This window comes from Ranitomeya imitator, chromosome 2 (genome assembly GCF_032444005.1).
Source record: "Ranitomeya imitator isolate aRanImi1 chromosome 2, aRanImi1.pri, whole genome shotgun sequence".
Taxonomy (NCBI): domain Eukaryota; kingdom Metazoa; phylum Chordata; class Amphibia; order Anura; family Dendrobatidae; genus Ranitomeya; species Ranitomeya imitator.
Window position 1 is genome coordinate 43,956,379 of NC_091283.1, and position 27,483 is coordinate 43,983,861.

General features: G+C 41.7%; 1 protein-coding gene across 1 annotated transcript in view; it reads left to right on the forward strand.

The window, feature by feature from the left end:
• Positions 1 to 2,228: 2,228 nt before the first annotated feature.
• The window catches only part of MAP4K1 (mitogen-activated protein kinase kinase kinase kinase 1), a 112,439-nt gene continuing 87,184 nt past the window's right edge, over positions 2,229 to 27,483 (forward strand). The window contains exon 1 of the mRNA XM_069746576.1: positions 2,229 to 2,474. Coding sequence (XP_069602677.1) covers positions 2,373 to 2,474 — 102 coding nt within the window. The 5' untranslated portion in view covers positions 2,229 to 2,372. The remainder of the gene's footprint in view (positions 2,475 to 27,483) is intronic.

A 27,483-nucleotide genomic window follows, 5' to 3' on the forward strand; every position in this document is an offset into this window, starting at 1 on the left:
GTATGCAAAACATTAGTGGTGGCTGAAAAAAAGCCCCGTGGATACAAACATACCAATTGTTGTAATCCTACAGTGTTAGACATTTATAAGCCCTGCCTTTGTTTTGCCTGCCTATAACCAGTGAAGGCCAAAGATGCTCCTTTGATGCAAATTTGCATTGCTCCTTACTTCTGTTCTCCAGATCATTGAATCGTGCATCTCAAAAAACGTTTGTTAAACGTTGTGTGGGTTTTTACCAAAATTTTGCTAAACTCTGAAAATCTCAAAAATACCTTTGGCACCATGTGGCAAAGTTGGATGGGGAGAAGGCAGATATAATTTGAAGGAGCCAAAGGGCCTGAAACATCATAGCAAAAGGGCCAGGTGTTCGCAACACCACACTGACCACCATATAACATCCAGGTGGACCTTCAACAACACTCACCCAAGAGATCATTCACAGCATGAAAACCGCTCATTGATTTCCATGAGTCCTGTGACACACCCTCAAAATTTAAAAGACAGGAAAGAGGTATATGTAAATTTGCTGGATAAATATCTGCCTGTATTTCTTGGGAAACTATATTTGCTGAAATGCAACCCCAGACTTGCAAGGACCCTCCACCATGCTTCACTGTTCCTGCAGACACTCAATATTGTACCAGTCCATATATTTTTATGCATAGTTCAGTCTCTTGTACACAATTCTACCATGAAGACCACTTCTGGCCAGACTTCACCGAACCATAGATAGGGTTACCTGGATCCTACTGGTTGCTTCCGGGTCTGAGTTGATGGCACTGCTGGACAACTGATTTCGAAGGCAAGTAAGCATGATGTGTTTTTAATCTGCTGCACCAACATTCCTTGTCAGACCAGTGTGCCTGCGGCCCTCAATGTTGCGTATTTCTTCAAAAGAGCTTGGGCAGCACATATTGAAACCCCAGTCTGCTTTGAATCTTTGCATGGAAGAGACCTTGCTGATGCAGTTTAACTACCCCGTGTCTTGTGGCTGTGATCACTCTTGCCATGGTGTTAGACCTCTGACATGAAACTGTCTTCTACAACCTCAAGTTTGAGGCAAAGTTTGACTGTTCCTCAGTTTTAAGACTCCTACACACATGAATCTGATAATGACTATTTCAACCTACATGTGAAAATGATAATTTGGTCTAACTAATCGGTTACTCATACACCTGACTGTAATCCCACAAAATCTCTGACTTTGTGCAAGTGTACCTAGAAGAAATGGTGCTATTTTGAAGGTAAAGGGCGGTCACACCAAATATTGATTTGATTTAAATTTCTCCTTTGTTCATTCACTTTGCATTTTGTAAATTAATAAAAACAAAATATTAACACTCCTATAGTTGAAAGTATTCTTGCTTTGCGGCATTTTTTCCACTGCTTACTAATAGCGGTTCTCTCTCCATAGTGATGGTCTGCTTTCCTTTCTTCTCCTGGCTCCTTGTAGGTGCTGTAGGAATTCAGGAGGTAATGTCCTGGATGGTAGATATGTGTCAGTAATATAAACTGTACCGGTAACACTAGGTTACAGAGAGTGATTAATGTGACTGAATTTTGGGTCTGTTTTTTTGGAGTTACCAAAAGAACCTGGCTGGTAAAAGTTGATTTTATGCTCCAGTCCGGGCTTTACAGGCCTATTGACAGCAGCTGGGTTAGCTCTGCAGTGAGGACTGTGTTGAGACTGGAGAAAGGCAAAACTGCTAGTTAGGCTGCTCTGCAAAAAAAAAAGGTGTGCTGGAGCCAAATAGAGAAGTGTTTGTTTGGTGAACACATTTAATACAAGTGTTAGCTGCTGCTGGGAATACCGAGGATTTATGTTGTTTCCTTCTGCCAGATGAAAAGGAATGCTTATGTTACCCATGGGCTGTTTTCTTTTTGGAGCTGTAAAGTTTATGATCCACAATAAACTACATTCTGTTTTGATATCAAATCCTATTCCACGTGTATCCAAGTGGCTACACAAGAGCAAGGACCCCCTATAGTGGCTATATTTAAAGTGACACTTTTTCATAATTTATTGCATCTGCTGTCTATTAAAAACACCGATTTATCACATCAGATTATCATTTCCAAATGACAAACACAACTCTGTTACATCTATATCTGAAATACGCGAATAGCCATGTACATTTTGTGCAGGACGCTACGCCTTCCTCTTCAGCTGATGCTCGCTCTGCTATCCCTCCTCTCTGTGTGGGTATTCTGCACTGTGTGAAACCACTATTATTTAGCAACGTGTGTCTAGGGAGTAGATGGTAACACAAGACTGAACTTTCAGGAAACTTGTGTCAACCAATCATTTTGTGCTGTGTTTATGCAGCCACTGACTGCTGCTGGTGACACTTGCACATCGCGAATTGTGCAGAATGGATGTGCAGGGTCGACTGGATATTTCCAATCGAGACCCCCAGGATGTGTATGAGCTGATACACCGGCTGGGTAGTGGGAGCTATGGGGAAGTTTATAAGGTAGGTAATGATAACTCTATGTTCAGGGATCTCTCCTGTGGATTGTCACTACAATTCTGAGCATGCCGAGAGTTGTAGTTTTTGCAGGAGCCCCAAGTTGCGGAGCATCGGACTATAATATAATTTCTTATGTCGTATGTATGTATTCCGCATGCACTGGGATATACACCGTACTTATTTTCTTCTCTGTAGGACCCCGATTTCTTGCAAAATAGGGAGAATTTTTATTTTACTCATGTCTAGGCATCTCTCATAGACTGTAATATCAAGTGTCCATGGATGGGCTGTCACTTTTCCAATGGGAATGGTGTTAAGTACTCCTGTTCTGGGTATCGATGAAGATCTCAGTGGTTGGACCTCCAGTGGTCATACCGTAAGGCAAGGGGTCTACGGGCACAATTGGTTGTCTATAGTAAAATGTATGCATTAGCATGACCCTCAAACCTCAACAGTGGTAAAAAAAAAAATTGTGCATAAGCCACAGGAAGTCCGACTTAATTAATGATAATTCTTTAGACTATCATTTGTCGTCTGCAACTTTATCTTTTGCAGATAAATGTCATGGGAGGCACAACGTGACCACAATGCCCAACAGTGTGGCATATTCGTGATTGAACATAAAAGTGTAAAAAAAATTTAAATTGCAAAAGGTCAGAATCTTAAAGGGGGCGTAGAAAGAGTTTATGCTTTACATGGGGATGCATGATGTTTTCAAGGAGGGTGTATGAACTTTACAAAGTATAGAAACCTTACGAGGGAATTTTTAAATGTTACCAAAACGTTGTCTAAACTGTACCATAGGGTGTGTGAACTTTACAAGAGGTCCAGACCAAGCAGGAGGATATATGAACTCTACAAGGCTCTGGCTTTAACAGGGAGATGTATAAACTTTACAAAGAATCTAAACTTTACCATGAGATGGGGTATAAAAACCTTACAAGGAGTCTGAAGTTTACTGGGAGGTTCAAAAAAACTTTACAAAGCAACTTGACAAGGAGTTTAAGCTTTTCCATGGGGTATATAAACTTTACAAAACGTTTTTAGTTTTACTATTGGGCATATGAACTGTACAAGGAGTTTAAGCTTTACCAGGGGTTATGTAAACTGTACAAGGAGTTTGAACTTTTCCAGGGGGTCTATGAACTTTATAAGGAATTTAGGCTTTGCCAGGGAGGATTCTATGAACTTTACAGGGAGCTTTAAGCTTTACCAGGGGTTCTATAAACTTTACAAGGAATTTAAGCATTGCAAGAGGGTCTATGAACTTTACAAGGAATTTAGGCTTTGCCAGGGGTGTTATGAGCTTTACAAGGAGTTTAAGCTTTATCAGGGGGTATATAAATTATACAAGGAGTTTAAGCTTTACCATGGGTATATAAACTGTACAAGGAATTTAAGCTTTATCAGGGGGTATATAAATTATACAAGGAGTTTAAGCTTTACCATGGGTATATAAATTGTACAAGGAATTTAAGCTTTACCAGGGGGTATATAAACTGTACAAGGAGTTTAAGCTTTATCAGGGGGTATATAAACTGTACAAGGAGTTTAAGCTATACCAGGAGGTATATAAACTGTTCAAGGAGTTTAAGCTTTATCATGGGGTATATAAACTATATAAGGAGTTTAAGCTTTATCAGGGAGTATATAAACTTTACAAGGAGTTTAAGCTTTATCAGGGGGTATATAAACTGTACAAGGAGTTTAAGCTTTATCAGGGGGTGTATGAACTGTACAAGGAGTTTAAGCTTTATCAGGGGGTATATAAACTGTACAAGGAGTTTAAGCTTTATCAGGGGGTATATAAACTGAACAAGGAGTTTAAGCTTTATCGGGGTATATAAACTGTACAAGGAGTTTAAGCTTTATCAGGGGGTATATAAACTGTACAAGGAGGTTAAGCTTTACCAGGGGGTATATAAACTGTTCAAGGAGATTAAGCTTTATCAGGGGTATATAAACTGTACACAGAGTTTAAGCTTTATCAGGGGGTATATAAGCTGTACAAGGAGGGATAATTAAAATATAGCTTTTCATGTATATATTAAAAAGCAATATTAAGAACACACAAAAAAATAACCATATTTCTTCAAAGAGAGCCAATTGAATGTACAATTCACAGGAACTTCTTTATGATAATCTATCAAAGAATTGAATGATCACTATTCAAAGAAATTATCTGTTATGAATAGGTACAATCATAACTGCTGGGCCTCGGTTATAATCACCCAGCAATATATACTATATAGTGATCTTTTTTGTGTTCTTTTGTTGCTTTTATAATATATACTGTGCATTAAAAGCTATATATTAATTATTGCTCCAATTGGACTTGACAGTGATTATTGGGGATACTATAATACTGTTATACAGTAAAACATGAACTGTACTAGGAGTTAGGGGGTCTATGGTGCGGGGTCTTTTCTCCTGACATCTATGGCAGCATTTTTAGTTGAAGTTGCATTATCTCAATAGTTCAGCCATGACCCTATCTCAAGATGAAACAAACAAACCTTTCAGACCTCTTTAGTACCTCGGTAGAAAGAATTGTGCAAAATATTGCTCTTGACAAAATTTCCAAAACTTAAATTAAAATATGTTTGGAGTTGGTGCTGGGACTTGTAGTATGTGGCGTTTCGGCAGTTTGGGTGAGAAGGGTTATGGGTGTGACATTTCTGCCTCGGTTTATTGTTATTCTGTTTCTCCAGTTCCTTTTATAACACAAAGCGTCAGTATCAGTTGTCTGAGGAAGAGGTCGGTGACATTGACTGACCACGCTGATGTCATCGGGAGCACAGGGTACCATGCCCTATTAGATTGTTGTACTATTTAGGCCACCTGCTGACTGTGATACTTCTCCCCCCTCGCAGCCATGCTGCGTTTTGTGGCTTCCTGTTCTTCTGCATGACACAGGTGCACATCGCATCCTCTTGGCTTCCTGTAAAACACACTGTGCACGCTGCTGCTTTTTCTCATGGTATCTACTCCATTGCTGGATGATGGCCCCCTAGCCTAAACATGTTTTGATGGCCACTGATCCACAGCTTGGCTGCCCTCAAATGAGGTTTTCACTTCTAGAAATATTTTTATATATTTTTTTTTTTTTAAATAAATAAACTCACTTGCACCGGACCAAATGCTCATTTCTCCTTTATAGAAACTATCCAGCAGAGCAGTCCATGCATTGTATGTTCAGTCTAGGTCTCCAATATCAGGACTTCTGGTTGGAAATATAGTTAACAGAATGACGGCTGTCTCTTATGAATGTCCCGCAGGTAATCCCAATACCATGGGCGTATCGCCAATTGCGGCAGGCCACACGGCTGCTATGGGCCCCCCTCCGCCCGTCATAGCAAGTTCAGCTGTATCCGCATCACGGATGCCGATACAGTTGATAGCAATGATGGAGGAGTGAGCGCCAGATGAAGTTTCCCCTTCCATCATTCTTCCTCACCATCTGACATCTCAGTGCTGTGGGCGCCATGACGTCGCTACATGTTGCCCGCTGTGCTGAGATGTGCAGGCACTTTAAAGCGCTCACTGCTGAGACCGGAGCAGCGGGGAAACGAGGAGGAGTTGAATATTGCGTTTTGCTTTTTGTGGTTGACACAATACGTTATAGAGGACTATGGGGAGTGCAGTATACTGTATGGAGGATTATGGGAAGCACATTATACTGTGTGGACCTTGGGAGTGTAGTATATTGTATGGACAACTGTGGAGTGTATTATACTGTATGGAGGACTATGGGAAGTGCATTGTACTGTATGGATGATTATGGGGATTGCATTATACCGTATGCAGGACGGTGGGGAGTGCATTATACTGTATGCAGGACATTATACTGTATGGAGGACTGTGGGGTGAATTCTACTATATATGGGGACTATGGGGAGAGCATTGTACACTAAGGAGAACTTTGGGGAACATTATACTATATGGAGAACTATGGGGAGTGCATTATACAGTACTGTATGGAGGACTTTGTGAAGTGCAGTATACTGTATGGAGGATTATGGGAGGTGTATTATACTGTATGGTCTATGGAAGACTATGGGGAGTTCTGTATACTGTATGAACTATGAAAAGTGCATTATACTGCATGGAGGACTTTGGGGAATGCAGTATACTGTATGGAGTATTATAGGGTGCAGTATACAATGTGGAGGCCAATAGGGCCCATTATACTATATGGAGGGCTATGTGGGAGCCATTATAATATTTGGAGGGTTATGTGGGATCCTTTATACTTCATGGAGGTCTATGTGGGGCTCATTATCCTGTATGCAAGCAATTATACAGTGTGAAGATTTGTGTGAGGTCAATCATAATGTGTGGGGGCCATTATACAGTGTGGTGAAGTATCGGGGTCATTATATTATATGTAGGCCCATTGTACAGTACTGCATGGAGGGCTGTGTGGGGATCATACTGTATTGGGGTCACCAATCACCATACTTTGCTGGGGAACTTGAAGTGGGGTACAGTAGGGTCATCGTACTGTGCCTGTGGAGGGTACAGTGTGGAAGAATTCACTGTGTTGAAATCATATAGTGTTTTGGGGCACTTTTGTTGGTATCATATTTTATGGGTGCAATGAAAGGGGAATCTAGGGCTTCAGTAGGAGGAAAATTACTTTGTAAAGGCTGCAAAGTTGTGAGATGATATGCTCTTCTGTGACCCCACCAAATATTATTTTAATTCTCCTTCTGATATCAAATCTGTGAAGTCCTGATACAACCTATTTTCATCCAGAATTTTTTTCTTTCAGCCATGTGTTCTCCGTTTTTAGCAATTATTAAAATTTCCTATGTTAATGAATTGCTATGTATCTGTAAAAATCGTCTGGTTCGTATGGGATCGGGTCTTTTTTTATTTTGCGCACTCATAGACTTGGCGAGTCTTATCTGAAATCATGGACACCAGTCGAACCAAAAATACAGTACAGTCGTGTGAATATAGCCATATGCTGACGGACTTCACACCTATTGAGTGTGGGTGACTTCTTTTTTTTTTGTCAAGTAATCTTCCTCCTTGACTTCTTTTTATACTAATGTTGGACAGCTATCTGCTGATCATCACTTGTGAAAAACCTTCTCCAATCTGCTGATATCGTCAGAGCATCCCCTACTGTAAGATCTGTGTGCCCTTATGGTAACTACTCTGCAAACAAACGATTACTTCTCATCCTCATGGAACCCTATGGATATGATATTAAGGTCTCCTCCAGACATCAGTAACTTTTCACGTACACAAAAAAACATGTGTCATCAGTGTTCCAATTTCACGTACTGTATATATAATAAATACATACATTGCCAAACTTGTCCTTGTTCATTGCAATGTTCGTCGCGGCCAGCACACTTGCTGTACTCTGATGACTTCTTTATGCTGGGTTTGATTTTAACAGATTTGTAGACTTGTATGGGTAATTCTGATCTGTAACATGGATAAAAAACGGACGTCTCCGTGATTTTTTTTAGGGACACATGCTTGGCAAATAAAAAAACCATGGATATGTGAATAGCTCCATAAATTATAATAGGTTCATGTTCTGTAAGCAAAAACCACTGGTATCACATGTCTTAAAGGGACACTGTCACCTGAATTTGGAGGGAACAATCTTCAGCCATAGGGGCGGGGTTTTCGGGTGTTTGATTCACCCTTTCCTTACCCGCCGGCTGCATGCTGGCTGCAATATTGGATTGAAGTTCATTCTCTGTCCTCCATAGTACACGCCTGCACAAGGCAATCTTGCACCTTTGCGCCTTGCCACAAATACTAACCCAGATCCTGCCGGAGTCAAATTTCTGGTGCAGCAAATGCCGCCACTCATCATGAATTTGACGAGCGGTGGTCGCCATGCCCTCGTCCCGAACCATCTCCGACCATTTTGGTGGAGCTGAGAAAAACTAGTGGTAAGTTGCAAAATTTAGGCACAAGTTTAAGTTGCGCCTAAATTTTGCGACTTTTCAAAGCTATCTATTATCTATCTATCTATCTATCTATTATCTATCTATCTATCTATCTATCTATCTATTATCTATCTATCTATCTATTATCTATCTTCTATCTATCCATCGCTCTGTTATCTATCTATTATCTATCAATCTATCTCATCTCTCTATTATCTATCTATTATCTATCTATCTCATCTATATATTATCTATCTATTATCAGATAATAGACAGATATATAGATAATAGATATGTATCTGTCTATTTATTATCTATCTCTTGCTTGATCTCTCTCTGTCTCTCTCGAACAGTGTATGCGCCTTTGCCGTCCAATATCTCTGCTATGAAAGAACTGCCTTTTTTTGGAAGTGGTAGCGGCCCCCTTCACCTCTTGGGCCCCTGGGCGGCATAACAGACTGCACCAATCATACGTCCGCCCCTGCATCCATCAGTATGTGTATACTGTACTCTATGATTATAGTATTGCCCACATTTCTATGAATCTATACGGAGGTTGGAAGCAAAGTTTATGCTGTAAATGTCAAACGAGTGTAAAAACAAAGGTCATTTTCAGACTCTGAAATGATCGGACACGTGAACGCGGCGGTACGAGCTCAGCGAGATGGTGTTAGGCATCAGTAACTTTCTCCAGTTAAGTCTAATCAGAATTACCCATCACATATAGTATAGAGTTGTATATTTTATGAAATTCCTTTATGTTAGGAGCATCTTACAGTAATAAGCTGAGCAGCGCAGCAGAGACCCCCCCGGGAATCAGCTGTTTAATTTTCCTGCAGCGCTTCCATAGCTGGAGCGATGTACAGTGTAATATATAATGTGGCTAATCTCTGCTAATAGATGAAGAATGATGGATGTGATCTGCAATAACAGATGCAACCGTTGGACAGGAGAGGCGCAATTTAAGATCACCTGTTTTCTAAAACCAGGCAACCCCCCTCAACGTGGACATTTTTTTTTTTTTTAATTCTTAGATGCTCATTTCTCAATAATCAGCCCTGTCTAAACAGGCCAGAAGTCACCCAACGAACTAGCAAAACGCTCATCCATTGGGTGAGATGATTTTTAAGCTTAATCTTTGCAACACATGGTCCTGTGTAAACAGGTGACGTGCTGCTGAGAACGGTGATGTAATCTTTGTGCACACAACAATTGTATTAATGATCATTCTCTGCACATGACAGTGCGGTTAGCTTGCCCACACAGGCCAGTAAATGACCACTGACAAGTTGCATGTTGCCGATCGGCAGTCGTTAATGGCTGCTAGGGTTTTGTTTAAGATGAGTGATTAAGTGAAACCGACCTTGGGGCCCCATATACATTAGATAAAATTGTCTGAACCCACTGATTGGCAGGATTGGGTAACCCTCTCAGGTTTGGAGACCCGCCGCCTGTCCTCCAACATAGTCCTCCCACGTTCCCCCCTTGAAGAAACAAGTTTATTTGTGTAACATGTGATGTATAATGTGAATTGTCATGTGCGTTAAAAGATGTTAATAATATGGATAAATTGTGTAGTTTGACATTAGGGAAAGTGAGATTTAATGTTTGGGGATTAGCCGTGGCCATGGGCAGTGATATAGTTTGCAGCATACGGTAAATTCAGACAACCTTTAGGTAAATCCATGATCCCAGCAGAGCAGGACTGTGCTTAGGAAACTGTATTATTACCTCTCGATCTGATGTCTGGTTCATCTTCTCCATGACTTCAGACCAGGCAGTAGCACCTTGTGATGGCCACCACTGGAGCCAGTATTATGAACATTTCAATGACGTTCCGACACAGAAGGTGTCTTTTAAAAAATCCATCCATGTAGAATATTGTAACCAATTTGACGCATTTTCAGGTTCTTAAAAAATGATGCATAATTTGGGAAGATGACCCTTGGTTGTGACGGTCATCTCAAAGATGTGGCTTCACACTACGTGCATAATAAGTCGTTTGATTATTGACATTTCCGGTATTTGTTTGTTTCATGTACATGACACTTAGACAACAACAACTAACCACAGACACGGTAAATGTTATTATGAGGGTGCGGACCATGGGCGATATGAGTAGGAACGGTGTGTTAATCAAGATGTTGTTATTTCCCTTCATGTAATTGTGAAGTATCTCAGTTTTCGTCCATGTAAAAAGACCTACTTATGACTGAGCTACTCATACGCTACTAGTGTAGAAGATACAGGGCTGAAACGTTCCACCAAAGCTGCTAATAGATCCGGACATATGGGTAGGGTGCAAATATGAAGACCAAAAATGAAACTATGACAGTGTCAACTTGTTTCCTCGAACAACCCCTTGATCATGTATCCACGGCACAAGTGCTAACTTATTGATCGGCAAAGGTCCCATAGTTGGGATCTGTACTGATCAACACTTTTCATGCCCTTTAGAATGGATCGGCACTATGCATGCTTCACCGTGGCTTCTTTTGGTCTGTCGATCAGTACAGGTTCCAGGGGTTGGCCAAGTAGCTCCCAGCAGTCAGATCGCTAATTTGTAAGTTATCACCTATTCTATGAATAGGTGAATATTCAGTATTTATACTTTTCTCAAACTCTGAGGCCTACAAACAATGCTGCATCTTGCTTTGGTCACAAGAATAGTCAACCTTTTCCTAAATAATGTGACAACTAAGTTAGAGGTTGAGCTCAAAGGTCAACTTATGGCCAAAGAAGAAATAGTAAGTCTAGAAAATATTTCCTTGAAGATAGCAGGTGCGGTAAGAAAAAAATAGTCCAGAACAACCAGATATTATCATCACTAGACCACCAGAGCTCATATCGCCAAACATGAAACCAACCTCCACCACTGGGTTCCAGATAAGGTTACGCCTTATGACCATGGACCAGATTTGGAATATTCAACACGCTATGATACTGCCACTGACCTCCAGAACCAAAATGTTGTATTTACCACTGACTGCAAGGTTTAAGATGACAAATGCCCTTGAAGATACTCAAAACTTAGAATCTTCTAAAAAAATCTGAAAGAATTGGAATATGTGAATAAATGTAGAAGCAGCAGGTCCTGGTTAAGAAACAGAACTCCTGGTTGATTGAGACTGGTTGACATGACACAATTGAAAAAGGCAGAGACTGAAAAAAAAAAGTACAAAGCTGGAAGAACAAAGGGGATGGAGCTTGACCAAGCACTGTATACCAGGAGAGGAACTGTGCGAATTATCTAGTAGAGTAGGTCGGGGGTGATGATTAATTGAGAACTTTTTTACAATTTTTTTTTGCTTGAAATACGCCTTGAACATATTGCTAGAACTACTGGGACATCTGCACAGTAGAGAAGTCACCACTGGACCCTGGCACGCAGGATGCAAGGGCTCCACTTCCAATATTGTACATTGCGTAAGGTGGGTGGCAGTGGGCGGTAGTTTTGGGGGAGCTGCTGCTCCACGTCACCCTGGCACTTTACAGGGAATTCGGGTCCCAGACTAAATGTGGATCAGTGAACATCCAGTTTGTTTAATCAAAAAGAACTTTACTCAACAGTCTGTGTACATCATATTGTAACTCATAGTATTGGGCACAACACATTCCACTTCTTGTGTCCACAGCAGAGTACACTTCCAGATTTTCCTTTTGCTCTACCTGGACTATCTCTGCTGACCCTACTTCTTTCACTCCCAGGGTTTCCCTGCTCAGTTCTGCAGTATGTCCGAAATCCAATACTTCTCCCAAAAGCATCTCCACATCAATCTTCCTCCGTATGGAAGAGGTTAAAGTGCTCGCCATAGCACCATATATTACAGGAGTATATTCGCCCATGGAATTTTAGTAAGGTCTCATACTGTCAAGAACATTGGATACTATTCCTTGCTGTCCAGCCCTTGCTTCCTACACGAGCTTGACCTTGGCCTTATCTAACTCTCACAAAGCAGTCTGCTTTCCCTGACATTAGCCGTTCTCACTGTGGGCTAGTCTCAAACATTAATTATATCTGTCTCTGCAGTCTGTTGCTGGGCAGATTTCCCTTACAAACACTGTGCATCTTATAACACTATGCACTACTACTATACACTAAGCTTGATGCACTTGCAATGCTTATCACACTCTACCTTATGTCCTAAGTCATAACCTATGTCTTATCCTACACCATCCACATTATACATGTTACACGTATGCGTTACTTCTACATTACTATATAACAATACACAATATTTACCAACAACCGCAGGACATAATTTACATTACAATACAACGCGATCTATGAACAATCTCAAGAATTGTTAACTTGTGAGCAGGGTCCTCCCTCCTTATTGTATCTGAGTTATGTGTTTTTCTATAATGTCTTTATTGTCTCTACAAGTCCCCTCTAAAATTGTGAAGTGCTGTGGAATATGTTGGCGCTATAGAAATAAAAAATATTATTATTCACGGGCAGGAATGCGACAATCCAGTCCACACCCCCTTACACATTGTACATTAGATGGGGGTTATGTTGCAGTTTTGGTATTGGAGTCCAGGTCCCTTTACTTTACACTGCTCTGCAAAACAATGCAGACTGCCAAATTTGTCTATGACCATTGCTCAGCCATGGAAACTACCGTCAATACATGCGAACCTCCTCAGAAACCTAGACTGCTATCTAAACGTCAGCATATCTCTATCATTTTTACGATACAAGTAGCATTTAATGTCATCCGCAGTGTAAAGGATGATAAGTGGAACAACAGACACCACATCTACCGAGACATTACGACAGGGGAACCCCTAACGTAGGAGGGAGTCTCCTTAGGGCTCCGTGGAAAGTTTTGCAGGGCATCACCCTGTTATCAAACTGAAATACGCCTGCTTCATGCAAAGAGTCAATGTATGAACGCAAGAATATCTAAGAACACTTACCAAGTTACCAAACTTGAGGGCCCTTGTCTCAGACTATGCACTAAGGTCTAAAATTTAAACTTCAAGGTCAAAGTTGAAAAACATTGTGATATTTCAGCACTAGAAGAGCCTAACCATAGATCCATGATCTAGATATCAAAGTAATTCCCATTTATTGTCAGAAATGTGGGATCTTGATGACCTTCTCAATTGTCTATCAATGGATCTCGATGGCCTTCACAATCGTCTATCAATGGATCTCGATGGCTTTCACAGTCGTCTATCAATGGACCTTGATGGCCTTCACACTTATCTATTAGACGATTGTGAAGGCCATCAAGATCCATTATCAGTGGATCTTGATGGCCTTCACAATCATTTATCAATGGATCTTGATAGCCTTCACATTCATCTATCATTGGTTTTTAATGGCCGTCACAATCATCTATCAATGGATCTTGATGGCCGTCACAATTGTCTATCAATGGATCCCGATGGCCTGCACAGTTGTCTGTCAGTGGACCTTGATGGCCTTCACAATCGTCTGTCAATGGATCTTGATAGCCTTCAAATTCATCTATCAATGGACCTTGATGGCCTTAACAATTATCTATCAATGGATCTTGATGGCCTTCACAATCGTCTATCAATGCATCTTGATGGCCTTCACAATCGTCTATCAATGGATCTTGATGGCCTTTGCACTCATCTATCAATGGTGGTAGAGACTATCTGATTTCGCTATGACAGTGAGGGGTTCCTTGCATACCTTTCCAGATTCTAAATTTTGGGAAATTTTAAACCCCCTCCATTATCCCACTCAAAAATATCCAGAAATTCTGTAAAACCACCCATTTTCATGTAAGTATGCACAAGAACAAGAAGAATCCTGGCTAATGGAGAATTAGGAGGTATTCCACTGTATATTTGATTAGATTTTTCCAAAGCGTTTGATACCGTGCCGCACAAGAGGTTGGTACACAAAATGAGAATGCTTGGTCTGGGGGAAAATGTGTGTAAATGGGTTAGTAACTGGCTTAGTGATAGAAAGCAGAGGGTGGTTATAAATGGTATAGTCTCTAACTGGGTCGCTGTGACCAGTGGGGTACCGCAGGGGTCGGTATTGGGACCTGTTCTCTTCAACATATTCATTAATGATCTGGTAGAAGGTTTACACAGTAAAATATCGATATTTGCAGATGATACAAAACTATGTAAAGCAGTTAATACAAGAGAAGATAGTATTCTGCTACAGATGGATCTGGATAAGTTGGAAACTTGGGCTGAAAGGTGGCAGATGAGGTTTAACAATGATAAATGTAAGGTTATACACATGGGAAGAGGGAATCAATATCACCATTACACACTGAACGGGAAACCACTGGGTAAATCTGACAGGGAGAAGGACTTGGGGATCCTAGTTAATGATAAACTTACCTGGAGCAGCCAGTGCCAGGCAGCAGCTGCCAAGGCAAACAGGATCATGGGGTGCATTAAAAGAGGTCTGGATACACATGATGAGAGCATTATACTGCCTCTGTACAAATCCCTAGTTAGACCGCACATGGAGTACTGTGTCCAGTTTTGGGCACCAGTGCTCAGGAAGGATATAATGGAACTAGAGAGAGTACAAAGGAGGGCAACAAAATTAATAAAGGGGATGGGAGAACTACAATACCCAGATAGATTAGCGAAATTAGGATTATTTAGTCTAGAAAAAAGACGACTGAGGGGCGATCTAATAACCATGCATAAGTATATAAGAGGACAATACAAATATCTCGCTGAGGATCTGTTTATACCAAGGAAGGTGACGGGCACAAGGGGGCATTCTTTGCGTCTGGAGGAGAGAAGGTTTTTCCACCAACATAGAAGAGGATTCTTTACTGTTAGGGCAGTGAGAATCTGGAATTGCTTGCCTGAGGAGGTGGTGATGGCGAACTCAGTCGAGGGGTTCAAGAGAGGCCTGGATGTCTTCCTGGAGCAGAACAATATTGTATCATACAATTATTAGGTTCTGTAGAAGGACGTAGATCTGGGTATTTATTATGATGGAATATAGGCTGAACTGGATGGACAAATGTCTTTTTTCGGCCTTACTAACTATGTTACTATGTTACTATGTTACTAGATCTACCAGATTATTTTCACAATTCATCATCTTTTTATTCCAGGGTTCATCCACTTCATTGTAGGTTGTAGCTTTTGGAGTCTGTCCCTCCTTAATTCTGTGTACGAAGATTTATTGGAAATGCAAAAGAGAGCAAAATTTAGCACACTCTCGATTAAAACAATCTTGATAGTGCCACCTGCTGGAAGTAACTTCCTTGTAGGTCAATGTCTGACCCTTAAAGAGGTTGTCTGGCTCTAGGGTACAAGTCTGCAGTCACTCTGTGTCTGCAGACTTGTGAATTCTCACATTGTGTGCACTGCGTGCTGTGAGGACTCTCCGTGTGTAACTACAAGTATTTCATTTGCATACACGTGGTCAGTTGCTGTCTAGACGTATGTGGCCTCGCTCAATGCAAGTGTACTCAGCAAGGCTGGGCAAGTCAAGTAGAAATGTGGCCGGAAGTATTCAGATCACATACTTGTGGTCAAATGACCATTGTTCTTGGCACTAGCAATCCTAACAGTGCACAGTGGGTGTGATGGTTGCAGATTCTGATATCCTAGATCCTTATCCATTTCACTAATGAGTGTGTAATACACTATTTCTCCTGTGGAGGTGCTGTAGGGAAACTGCACACTTACTGCCATAGTCATCTACAGATCACAACTGATTGCTGGGGAGCTCAGCATGAGGATGATCTGTGATCAGCATATCATTGAGAGGCTTAAATCAGACAATGCTTTTCGGCAATGGTGCTAACATTCAACATACAGTATATGGAGATCCATGTGTGACAGGGAGAATATATTGTAGTATGATTGCGAGGGATTGTGGCCAAGGATACATGAACGGCTACCAATTAGCCAGTTGTTATGACCTAGGTCAGGAGTAGAGGATGATGGGGCAGATTCTGTACTACAGCACCGATAGGCCTTATCCAATGGGGCATTTAGGGATGATATTGTTTAGGCAGTAAGTGAACTAACGTCTGTCTGTGTATCGGATACTGAACTAAATTATTTTTGTCTAATCTGTTTTAAATTCTGGTTATACATTTACTTTTATTCCCCTGATTTCTGTACAAGATCATGGAGATTTTCATTAAACTGCTGCCACATGGATGATAGGAAACCATAGTCTGATAATGTTCACTGACAACTATGGGAAAGTGTTGTGGTAATGCCCTGCAACCTGTATAGAGGTCACTGTGCAAGGAGAAGGAGGTGAGCGGTTCTTCATGGTGGATCCTGTGTTATCTACTGTATATAGAGGTGTTATCAATCATTGTACAGGAGGAAGCGGAGGTGAGCTGTGACATCCCTTGTTGTTCATGGTGGATCCTGTGTTATCTACTGTATATAGAAGTGTTATCAGTCATTGTACTGGAGGAGGAGGTGAGCTGTGACATCACCTATTGTGAATGGTGGATCCTGTGTTACCTACTGTATATAGAGGTGTTATCAGTCATTGTACAGGAGGAGGAGGTGAGCTGTGACATCACCTATTGTGTATGGTGGATCCTGTGTTATCTCCTGTATATAGAGGTATCATCAGTCATTGTACAGGAGGAGGAGGTGAGCTGTGACATCACCTATTGTGAATGGTGGATCCTGTGTTATCTACTGTATATAGAGGTGTTATCAGTCATTGTACAGGAAGAGGAGGTGAGCTGTGACATCACCTATTGTGAATGGTGGATCCTGTGTTATCTACTGTATATAGAGGTGTTTTCAGTCATTGCTGTTGTGAATTCTGCTTTTGGGCTCCCTCTGGTGGTTGTAGGTGGTAATGCAGTTGTCCCTGGGCTGCAGTCTTGGACAGGTGTATCTGCTGATTGCAATTCTGACTGGGGTATTTAGGTTTGCAGGACTCATTAGTCCTTGTCAGTTGTCAATGTTTCTTGGGAAGTGTTGGATCTTTGTCTGGCTTCTCCTGCTTAGCTGCCAATTCCGCAAAGATAAGTATATGTTTCTTTTTCTGTGGCACACATGCAGTGTGCTTATATTCTGTGCTATTCATTTGTTTTTCTCTTGTCCAGCTTAGACTGTGTCAGTGTTTTCTCAGTCTTGTTGGATTCTCTGGAGTTGCAGATATACGCTCCACATCTTTAGTTAGATGGTGGAGTTTTTGTATTTTCTGCTGTGGATAATTTTGGAAGGATTTTTAATACTGATGATAATGTGTGCAAAACTGTAAAGCGCTGCGGAATATGTTAGCGCTATATAAAAATAAAGATTATTATTATTATTATTAATACTGACCGCTTAGTATCCTGTCCTATCCTTTCCTATTTTAGCTAGTGTGGCCTCTTTTGCTAAATCCTGTTTCCTGCCTGCGTGTGTCTTTTCCTCTACTACTCACAGTCATTATTTGTGGGGGGCTGCCTATCCTTTGGGGTTCTGCTCTGAGGCAAGGTAGAATTCCTATTTCCATCTATAGGGGTATTTAGTCCTCCGGCTGTGTCGAGGTGTCTAGGTTTTGTTAGGCACACCCCATGGCTACTTCTAGTCGCGGTGTTAAGATCAGGGTTTGCGGTCAGTATAGTTACCACCTACTCCAGTGAAAGTTTTCATGCTGCTCCAAGGTCACCTGATCATAACAGTACAACTGGCCAATAATGAGTTAAATGCATCTCAGAAGAAGGGAAGAAAGGTCTTGAGCCATTTTTTTTTCTTCAGTCTACTTTGTCTTCTCCTCCCTCTTTATCTCTGGGTGGCTGAGGAGCCTTGTGCTAGCATGAATGTTCAGGAATTAGCTTCTCGTGTAGACCAGCTTGCTGCTAGGGTACAGGGTATTTCTGATTTTATTGTTCAGACTCCTGTTTTAGAACTGAAGATTCCTACTCCTGATTTGTTTTTTGGTGACAGGTCCAAATTTTTCAGTTTTAAAAACAACTGTAAACTATTTTTTGCTTTGAGACCTCGATCCTCTAGTGATTCCATTCAGCAGGTTAAAATCGTCATCTCCCTGCTGCGTGGCGATCCACAGGATTGGGCATTTTCCCTGGAATCTGGGAATCCGGCTTTGCTTAATGTAGACTCCTTTTTTCAGGCGTTAGGATTATTATATGATGAACCTAATTCTGTGGATCAAGCTGAGAAGACCTTGTTGGCCCTGTCTCAGGGTCAAGAGGCTGCAGAATTGTATTGTCAGAAATTTAGAAAATGGTCTGTGTTGACTAAAAGGAATGATGATGCTTTGGCGGCAATTTTCAGAAAGGGTCTTTCTGAATCCGTTAAAGATGTTATGGTGGGGTTTCCCACGCCTTCCGGTCTGAGTGATTCTATGTCTCTGGCCATTCAGATTGACCGGCACTTGCGGGAGCGCAGAACTGTGCGCGCTGTGGCATTATCCTCAGAGCAAATTCCTAAGCCAATGCAGTGTGATAGGATTCTGTCTAGAACGGAACGACAAGGTTTCAGACGTCAGAATAGGTTGTGTTATTATTGTGGCGACGCTTCTCATGCCATTTCTGTCTGCCCTAAGCGGACAAAGAGGATCGCCAGTTCATTTACCATCAGTACTGTACAACCTAAATTTCTGTTATCTGTGTCCTTGATCTGCTCATTGTCATCATTTTCTGTCATGGCGTTTGTGGATTCAGGCGCCGCCTTGAACTTAATGGACTTTGAGTTTGCCAGGCGTTGTGGTTTTCCCTTGCAGCCTTTGCAGAACCTTATTCCTTTAAGGGGCATTGATGCTACACCCTTGACTAAAAATAAGCCCCAGTTTTGGACACAGGAGACCATGCGCATGGCGCCAGCCCATCAGGAAGATTGTCGATTTCTGGTGTTGCATAATTTGCATGATGCTATCGTGCTGGGTTTTCCGTGGTTGCAGGTACATAATCCTGTGTTGGATTGGAAGTCCATGTCTGTGACTAGTTGGGGTTGTCAGGGGGTTCATAATGATGTTCCTTTGATGTCAATCTCCTCTTCTTCCTCTTCTGAAATTCCAGAGTTTTTGTCTGATTTTCAGGATGTATTCGATGAGCCCAAGTCCAGTTTCCTTCCACCGCACAGGGACTGCGATTGTGCTATTGACTTGATTCCAGGCTGTAAGTTTCCTAAGGGTCGACTTTTCAACCTGTCTGTGCCTGAACATACCGCCATGCGGAGCTATATTAAGGAGTCTTTGGAGAAAGGGCATATTCGACCATCTTCTTCACCGTTGGGAGCGGGGTTCTTTTTTGTTGCTAAAAAAGATGGTTCCTTGAGACCCTGTATTGATTATCGCCTCTTGAATAAGATCACGGTCAAGTTTCAATACCCTTTACCTTTGCTTTCCGATTTGTTTGCTAGGATTAAGGGAGCTAGTTGGTTTACGAAGATTGACCTTCGGGGGGCATATAATCTTGTTCGTATTAAGCAGCGTGATGAATGGAAAACTGCGTTTAACATGCCCGAAGGCCATTTTGAATACCTTGTGATGCCATTCGGACTCTCTAATGCTCCATCTGTTTTTCAGTCCTTCATGCATGATATCTTCCGGACTTATCTTGATAAATTCTTGATTGTATATTTGGACGATATTTTGATTTTTTCCGATGATTGGGAGTCTCATGTGCAGCAGGTCAGGATGGTATTCCGGAGAATATTGTGTCCAACAGAGGTTCCCAGTTTGTTTCTAGGTTTTGGCGGGCCTTTTGTGCTAGGCTGGGCATTGATTTGTCTTTTTCTTCTGCATTTCATCCTCAGACAAATGGCCAGACCGAGCGAACTAATCAGACTTTGGAGACTTATTTGAGATGCTTTGTGTCTGCTGATCAGGATGATTGGGTGGCTTTCTTGCCATTGGCCGAGTTTGCCCTTAATAATCGGGCTAGTTCGGCTACTTTGGTTTCGCCTTTCTTTTGTAATTTTGGTTTTCATCCTCGTTTTTCTTCTGGGCAGGTTGAGCCTTCTGACTGTCATGGTGTGGAGTCTGTGGTTGACAGATTGCAGCAGATTTGGGCTCATGTGGTGGACAATTTGGTGTTGTCTCAGGAGGAGGCTCAACGTTTTGCTAACCGTCGTCGGTGTGTTGGTTCCCGGCTTCGGGTTGGGGATCTGGTCTGGTTGTCTTCCCGTCATGTTCCTATGAAGGTTTCTTCTCCTAAGTTTAAGCCTCGGTTTATTGGTCCTTATAGGATTTCTGAGATTATTAATCCGGTGTCTTTTCGACTGGCGCTTCCGGCCTCTTTTGCTATCCATAATGTCTTCCATAGATCTTTATTGCGGAAATATGTGGAGCCCGTTGTTCCCTCTGTTGATCCTCCGGCCCCTGTGTTGGTTGATGGGGAGTTGGAATATGTTGTTGAGAAGATTTTGGATTCCCGTTTTTCGAGGCGGAAGCTTCAGTACCTTGTCAAATGTAAGGGTTATGGCCAGGAGGATAATTCTTGGATTTTTGCCTCTGATGTCCATGCCTCTGATTTGGTTCGTACCTTTCATCTGGGTCATCCTGATCGGCCTGGGGGCTCTGGTGAGGGTTCGGTGACCCCTCCTCAAGGGGGGGGGTACTGTTATGAATTCTGCTTTTGGGCTCCCTCTGGTGGTTGTAGGTGGTAATGCAGTTGTCCCTGGGCTGCAGTCTTGGACAGGTGTATCTGCTGATTGCAATTCTGACTGGGGTATTTAGGTTTGCAGGACTCATTAGTCCTTGCCAGTTGTCAATGTTTCTTGGGAAGTGTTGGATCTTTGTCTGGCTTCTCCTGCTTAGCTGCCAATTCAGCAAAGATAAGTGTCTGTTTCTTTTTCTGTGGCACACATGCAGTGTGCTTATATTCTGTGCTATTCATTTGTTTTTCTCTTGTCCAGCTTAGACTGTGTCAGTGTTTTCTCAGTCTTGTTGGATTCTCTGGAGTTGCAGATATACGCTCCACATCTTTAGTTAGATGGTGGAGTTTTTGTATTTTCTGCTGTGGATAATTTTGGAAGGATTTTTAATACTGACCGCTTAGTATCCTGTCCTATCCTTTCCTATTTTAGCTAGTGTGGCCTCTTTTGCTAAATCCTGTTTCCTGCCTGCGTGTGTCTTTTCCTCTACTACTCACAGTCATTATTTGTGGGGTGCTGCCTATCCTTTGGGGTTCTGCTCTGAGGCAAGGTAGAATTCCTATTTCCATCTATAGGGGTATTTAGTCCTCCGGCTGTGTCGAGGTGTCTAGGTTTTGTTAGGCACACCCCACGGCTACTTCTAGTTGCGGTGTTAAGATCAGGGTTTGCGGTCAGTATAGTTACCACCTACTCCAGTGAAAGTTTTCATGCTGCTCCAAGGTCACCTGATCATAACACATTGTACAGGAGGAGGAGGTGAGCTGTGACATCACCTATTGTGTATGGTGGATCCTGTGTTATCTACTGTATATAGAGGTGTTATCAGTCATTGTACAGGAGGAGGAGGTGAGCTGTGACATCACCTATTGTGAATTATGCATCCTGTGTTATCTACTGTATATAGAGGTGTTATCAGTCATTGTACAGGAGGAGGAGGTGAGCTGTGATATCACTTATTGTGAATGGTGGATCCTGTATTATCTACTGTATATAGAGGTGTTATCAGTCATTGTACAGGAGGAGGAGGTGAGCTGTGACATCACCTATTGTGAATGGTGGATCCTGTGTTATCTACTGTATATAGAGGTGTTATTAGTCATTGTAGAGGAGGTGAGCTGTGATATCACCTATTGTGAATGGTGGATCCTGTATTATCTACTGTATATAGAGGTGTTATCAGTCATTGTACAGGAGGAGGAGGTGAGCTGTGACATCACCTATTGTGAATTATGCATCCTGTGTTATCTACTGTATATAGAGGTGTTATCAGTCATTGTACAGGAGGAGGAGGTGAGCTGTGATATCACCTATTGTGAATGGTGAATCCTGTATTATCTACTCTATATAGAGGTGTTATCAGTCATTGTACAGGAGGAGGAGGTGAGCTGTGATATCACCTATTGTGAATTATGCATCCTGTGTTATCTACTGTATATAGAGGTGTTATCAGTCATTGTACAGGAGGAGGAGGTGAGCTGTGATATCACCTATTGTGAATGGTGGATCCTGTATTATCTACTGTAAATAGAGGTGTTATAAGTCATTGTACAGGAGGAGGAGGAGGTGAGCTGTGATATCACCTATTGTGAATTATGGATCCTGTGTTGTCTTCTGTATATAGAGGTGTTATCAGTCATTGTAATCCTGCCTGTGATGGTAATATGATGTGTCTCTACAGAACAGGAAGTACAAGCCTATTATTACATTTAGTGGGAAAAGTGAAACATTCACAACCGTTGTCTGTAATATAGATAATGAATAGAGTATTGTGGGGTTTTTTTTAATATATTTAACATTAAAACTTAACAAATTATTATTTTCTGATAACACAATGTCCTGTCACCAGCAGTATGCACATTGCTGTAGGATATGAAATGCACTTTTAGAAAAAAAGGAACCAAAAAATATTTATTAAAAAATACATAATGTCAAACAAAATGATACCTAACTGAAAGGAAGTTAAAGTTTCGGGTGACGGGAGAGTTAAAAACATCTGAATTATCGTTAAGGGGTTTTGTGCTTTGGACGATCCCATTTCCCGAAGATCAGCTGGAATTTGAGTTTTTGTCTGTTGAGTTTGAGCCAGAAGACCCATGGCCGGTCCGTACAAGGGGGTCCGAATTCAGACCGTGAATGCTGGAGGTGCCAAACTGATTAATGGGGGGGGGAGGGGGTTATGATGAGAATACTGGTTTTAGTAAAAGTGAAGTTTTATATCAGTGAGGTGGAAAATAGATTTTTTATTTGTCTTTGGAACCTGTAAATAATGTTACTCGCCCTCCCGCCCACCGAGGGTCTTCCTTTTCTATAGTTTCGTACACACGGGGGCGGTTGCCGCTGACTGTATAACATTTTTAAACTAACCTCAAACGCTATGTCGAGAATTTGCAACTAAATAATGGTGCTAAACACTTTTTAGCTATACAGCAGTGATAAATCAGACTGCAGGAAGTCCCGGGAACTCAGAGCTTCGGTCTCAAGGAGAGAAAAATTGAGTAGAGTGGGTCCCGAGAACACCCATCGATCACTCCAAGTCCAAGGGTGCAATGGTGCTCCCCTTATGTCGTAAGTCATTTTGGAGGGACGGTGCTGCGCTGTGATTCAAGGACATTAGCTAGAGACTATCTCAGGGAACTCCAAAATACATATTGAACAAGAGAACGGAGTATAAACATCCCAAAGATCAAATTCATAAAAAGGTATAAATTTTATTTTGACCAATAATGTCAGATTATGTAACAATGCAATAATAGCACATATGCCCAAACAAGGTGAGGAGGAGACGTATGTATGCTTAAGAAACAAGAGAGAAAACGAATATTACATCCCTGGTACTGCTTATAATACATCGAAAGTACTGGGGAAATGTGAAATAAATTCCATAGTCCTATATGGCTCCATCTACTATATAAAGCTGAATGTGTGTATGTGTGTATGTCCGGGATTGGCATCTGCACCGTCGCAGCTACAGCCACAAAACTTTGCACAGTCACACGTCTGGACTCCGAGAGCGTCATAGGCTATATTGTGAGGCGAAATTTTAACCCCGCGCGTTCCAATTCACCAAACAATTTTTCCCCTATCTACATAATGGGGAAAAAAGTGAAAGGAAAAGTGTTGGAAGCGTCGCAGCTACAGCAACAAAACTTTGCACAGTCACACGTCTGGACCCCGAGAGCGTCATAGGCTATATTGTGAGGTGAAATTTTAACTCCGCGCTTTCCAATTCACCAAACAATTTTTCCCCTATCTACATAATGGGGAAAAGTGAAAGGAAAAGTGTTGGAGGCAAATTGACAGCTGCCAGATGTGAACAAGGGGGACTTAAAGAGTGAGAGCGATGGCGCCAAAGAGTATATACCGTACAGTTACTAAGGTGGGGCCCCGACATGGGATACTCACCACACACGGGGATATGAACACACACACAAAATGCGCCATACACTACCACGTGCTTGAACACATATACCACCCTCAGCACACATTTCACCACACATACACCAACCTCGCCACATAAAAGTCGAAACACAAAAGTCGCCGCTCAAAACTCACCACACGCAAAACTCGCCACATGCAAAAAATAGGCTCACGCAAAACTCGCCACAAGTGCAAAACTCACCTCATGGAAAACTCGCCACACGCAAAACTTGCACATGCGGGAAAATTGCCACATGCACAAAATTTGCAACATATGCAAAAGTTGCCTCACACAAAACTTGCACATACTCAAAAGGCACCACACATAAAACTCACCACACGCAAAACTCGCCATGCGCAAAACTTGCTGCACACAACTTGCTACACTAACCTGTCACATGCAACTCGACACACAAAAAGTTGCTACACGCATGTTGCCACACAAAACTCATCTCACAAAAGTCGCTACATGCATGTCGCCACACACAACTCAACACACACAACTTGACAAACGAAACTCGCCCTAAAACACACACAAGTCTTGTATTAGCCTTCAAAAATAAAAATCTGATTAATAAGCAGACAAACTACAAGAGCAACAAATGTACCATATAGGAAATACGGCAGCTGTCAATCACATGATCTGTCTATTATGTGTATGTGTGAGCTAATATATACTGCCAGAGGGAGGGCTTCCTGTTGGCTCGGGATTTATCAGGCTGACAATTTATCTTACAAATACTGAGGTAAAAATACTGAGCAAATAACGTGTTAATGAGGTCTAATACAGGAGATCACACAGGTATATACTATATACAGGGGAGATGACACACAGATATATACTATATACAGGAGAGATGACACACAGGTATATACTATATAAAGGAGGAGATGACATACAGGTACATACTATATACAGGAGGAGATGACATACAGGTATATACTATATACAGGAGGAGATGACACACAGGTATATACTATATACAGGAGCAGATTACCTACAGGTATATACTATATACAGGAGGAGATGACATACAGGTATATGCTATATATAGATGATATACAGGTATATACTATATACAGGAGGAGATGACACACAGATGTATACTATATACAGGGGAGATGACACACAGGTATATACTATATACAGGAGGAGATGACATACAGGTATATACTATATATAGAAGGAGATGACATACAGGTATATACTATATATAGGAGGAGATGACATACAGATATATACTATATATAGGAGGAGATGACATACAGGTATATACTATATATAGGAGGAGATGACATACAGGTATATACTATATACAGGGGAGATGACACACAGCAGGTATATACTATATACAGGGGAGATGACATACAGGTATATACTATATACAGGAGATGACATACAGGTGTATACTATATATAGGGAGATGACAAACATGTATATACTGAGGTGAAAATGAGAGGTGTGAGGTGAAAATGAAAAGGTGTGAGTGCAAAATGAGAGGAGTGAGGGAAAATAGTGTAGTGATCGGAAAATGACAGATGTGAGGTCGAAATAACAAGTGTTAGGTGGGAATGAGAGGAGTGAGGGAGAAAATAAGAGGTGTGAGGGAGAAAATGAGAGATGTGAGGGGGAAAATTAAAAATGTGATTGGGAAAATGAGAGGCGTGATGGGAAAATAAGAGAAGTGACGTGCTATAACTAACCACAGATATTTACTATGCCCAGGCAACGCCGGGCTCTTCAGCTAGTAGCAATATAAAGTGCCGCAGTGCAAACCAACATGATCAGTAACAGTCGTATCATCTCATCAAGCAGCTTACCCATATGTATGGATGATTCTCCCTGTTCCACAAGCGGCCCCCTGACGCACGTTTCGCGGTCAGCTTTCTCAAAAGATCAAACATGATTGCAGCGTTCTGGCGGCATAGGAAGCATTGCGCAGCAAGCCTCCCTGCAGTGCCTGTCAGATTGCTGACACTATACTGTGATGTCCCCCCTGGGGCAATGTTATAAAGTAAAAAAAAATATTTACATGTGTAAAAAAAAAAAAAATTCCTAAATAAGGAAAAAAAAAAAATATATATATATATACAGTGGGGCAAAAAAGTATTTAGTCAGTCAGCAATAGTGCAAGTTCCACCACTTAAAAAGATGAGAGGCGTCTGTAATTTACATCATAGGTAGACCTCAACTATGGGAGACAAACTGAGAAAAAAAAATCCAGAAAATCACATTGTCTGTTTTTTTAACAATTTATTTGCATATTATGGTGGGAAATAAGTATTTGGTCAGAAACAAAATTTCATCTCAATACTTTGTAATATATCCTTTGTTGGCAATGACAGAGGTCAAACGTTTTCTGTAAGTCTTCACAAGGTTGCCACACACTGTTGTTGGTGTGTTGGCCCATTCCTCCATGCAGATCTCCTCTAGAGCAGTGATGTTTTTGGCTTTTCGCTTGGCAACACGGACTTTCAACTCCCTCCAAAGGTTTTCTATAGGGTTGAGATCTGGAGACTGGCTAGGCCACTTCAGGACCTTGAAATGCTTCTTACGAAGCCACTCCTTCGTTGCCCTGGCGGTGTGCTTTGGATCATTGTCATGTTGAAAGACCCAGCCACGTTTCATCTTCAATGCCCTTGCTGATGGAAGGAGGTTTGCACTCAAAATCTCACGATACATGGCCCCATTCATTCTTTCATGTACCCGGATCAGTCGTCCTGGCCCCTTTTCAGAGAAACAGCCCCAAAGCATGATGTTTCCACCACCATGCTTTACAGTAGGTATGGTGTTTGATGGATGCAACTCAGTATTCTTTTTCCTCCAAACACGACAAGTTGTGTTTCTACCAAACAGTTCCAGTTTGGTTTCATCAGACCATAGGACATTCTCCCAAAACTCCTCTGGATCATCCAAAGGCTCTCTAGCAAACTTCAGACGGGCCCGGACATGTACTGGCTTAAGCAGTGGGACACGTCTGGCACTGCAGGATCTGAGTCCATGGTGGCGTAGTGTGTTACTTATGGTAGGCCTTGTTACATTGGTCCCAGCTCTCTGCAGTTCATTGACTAGGTCCCCCCGCGTGGTTCTGGGATTTTTGCTCACCGTTCTTGTGATCATTCTG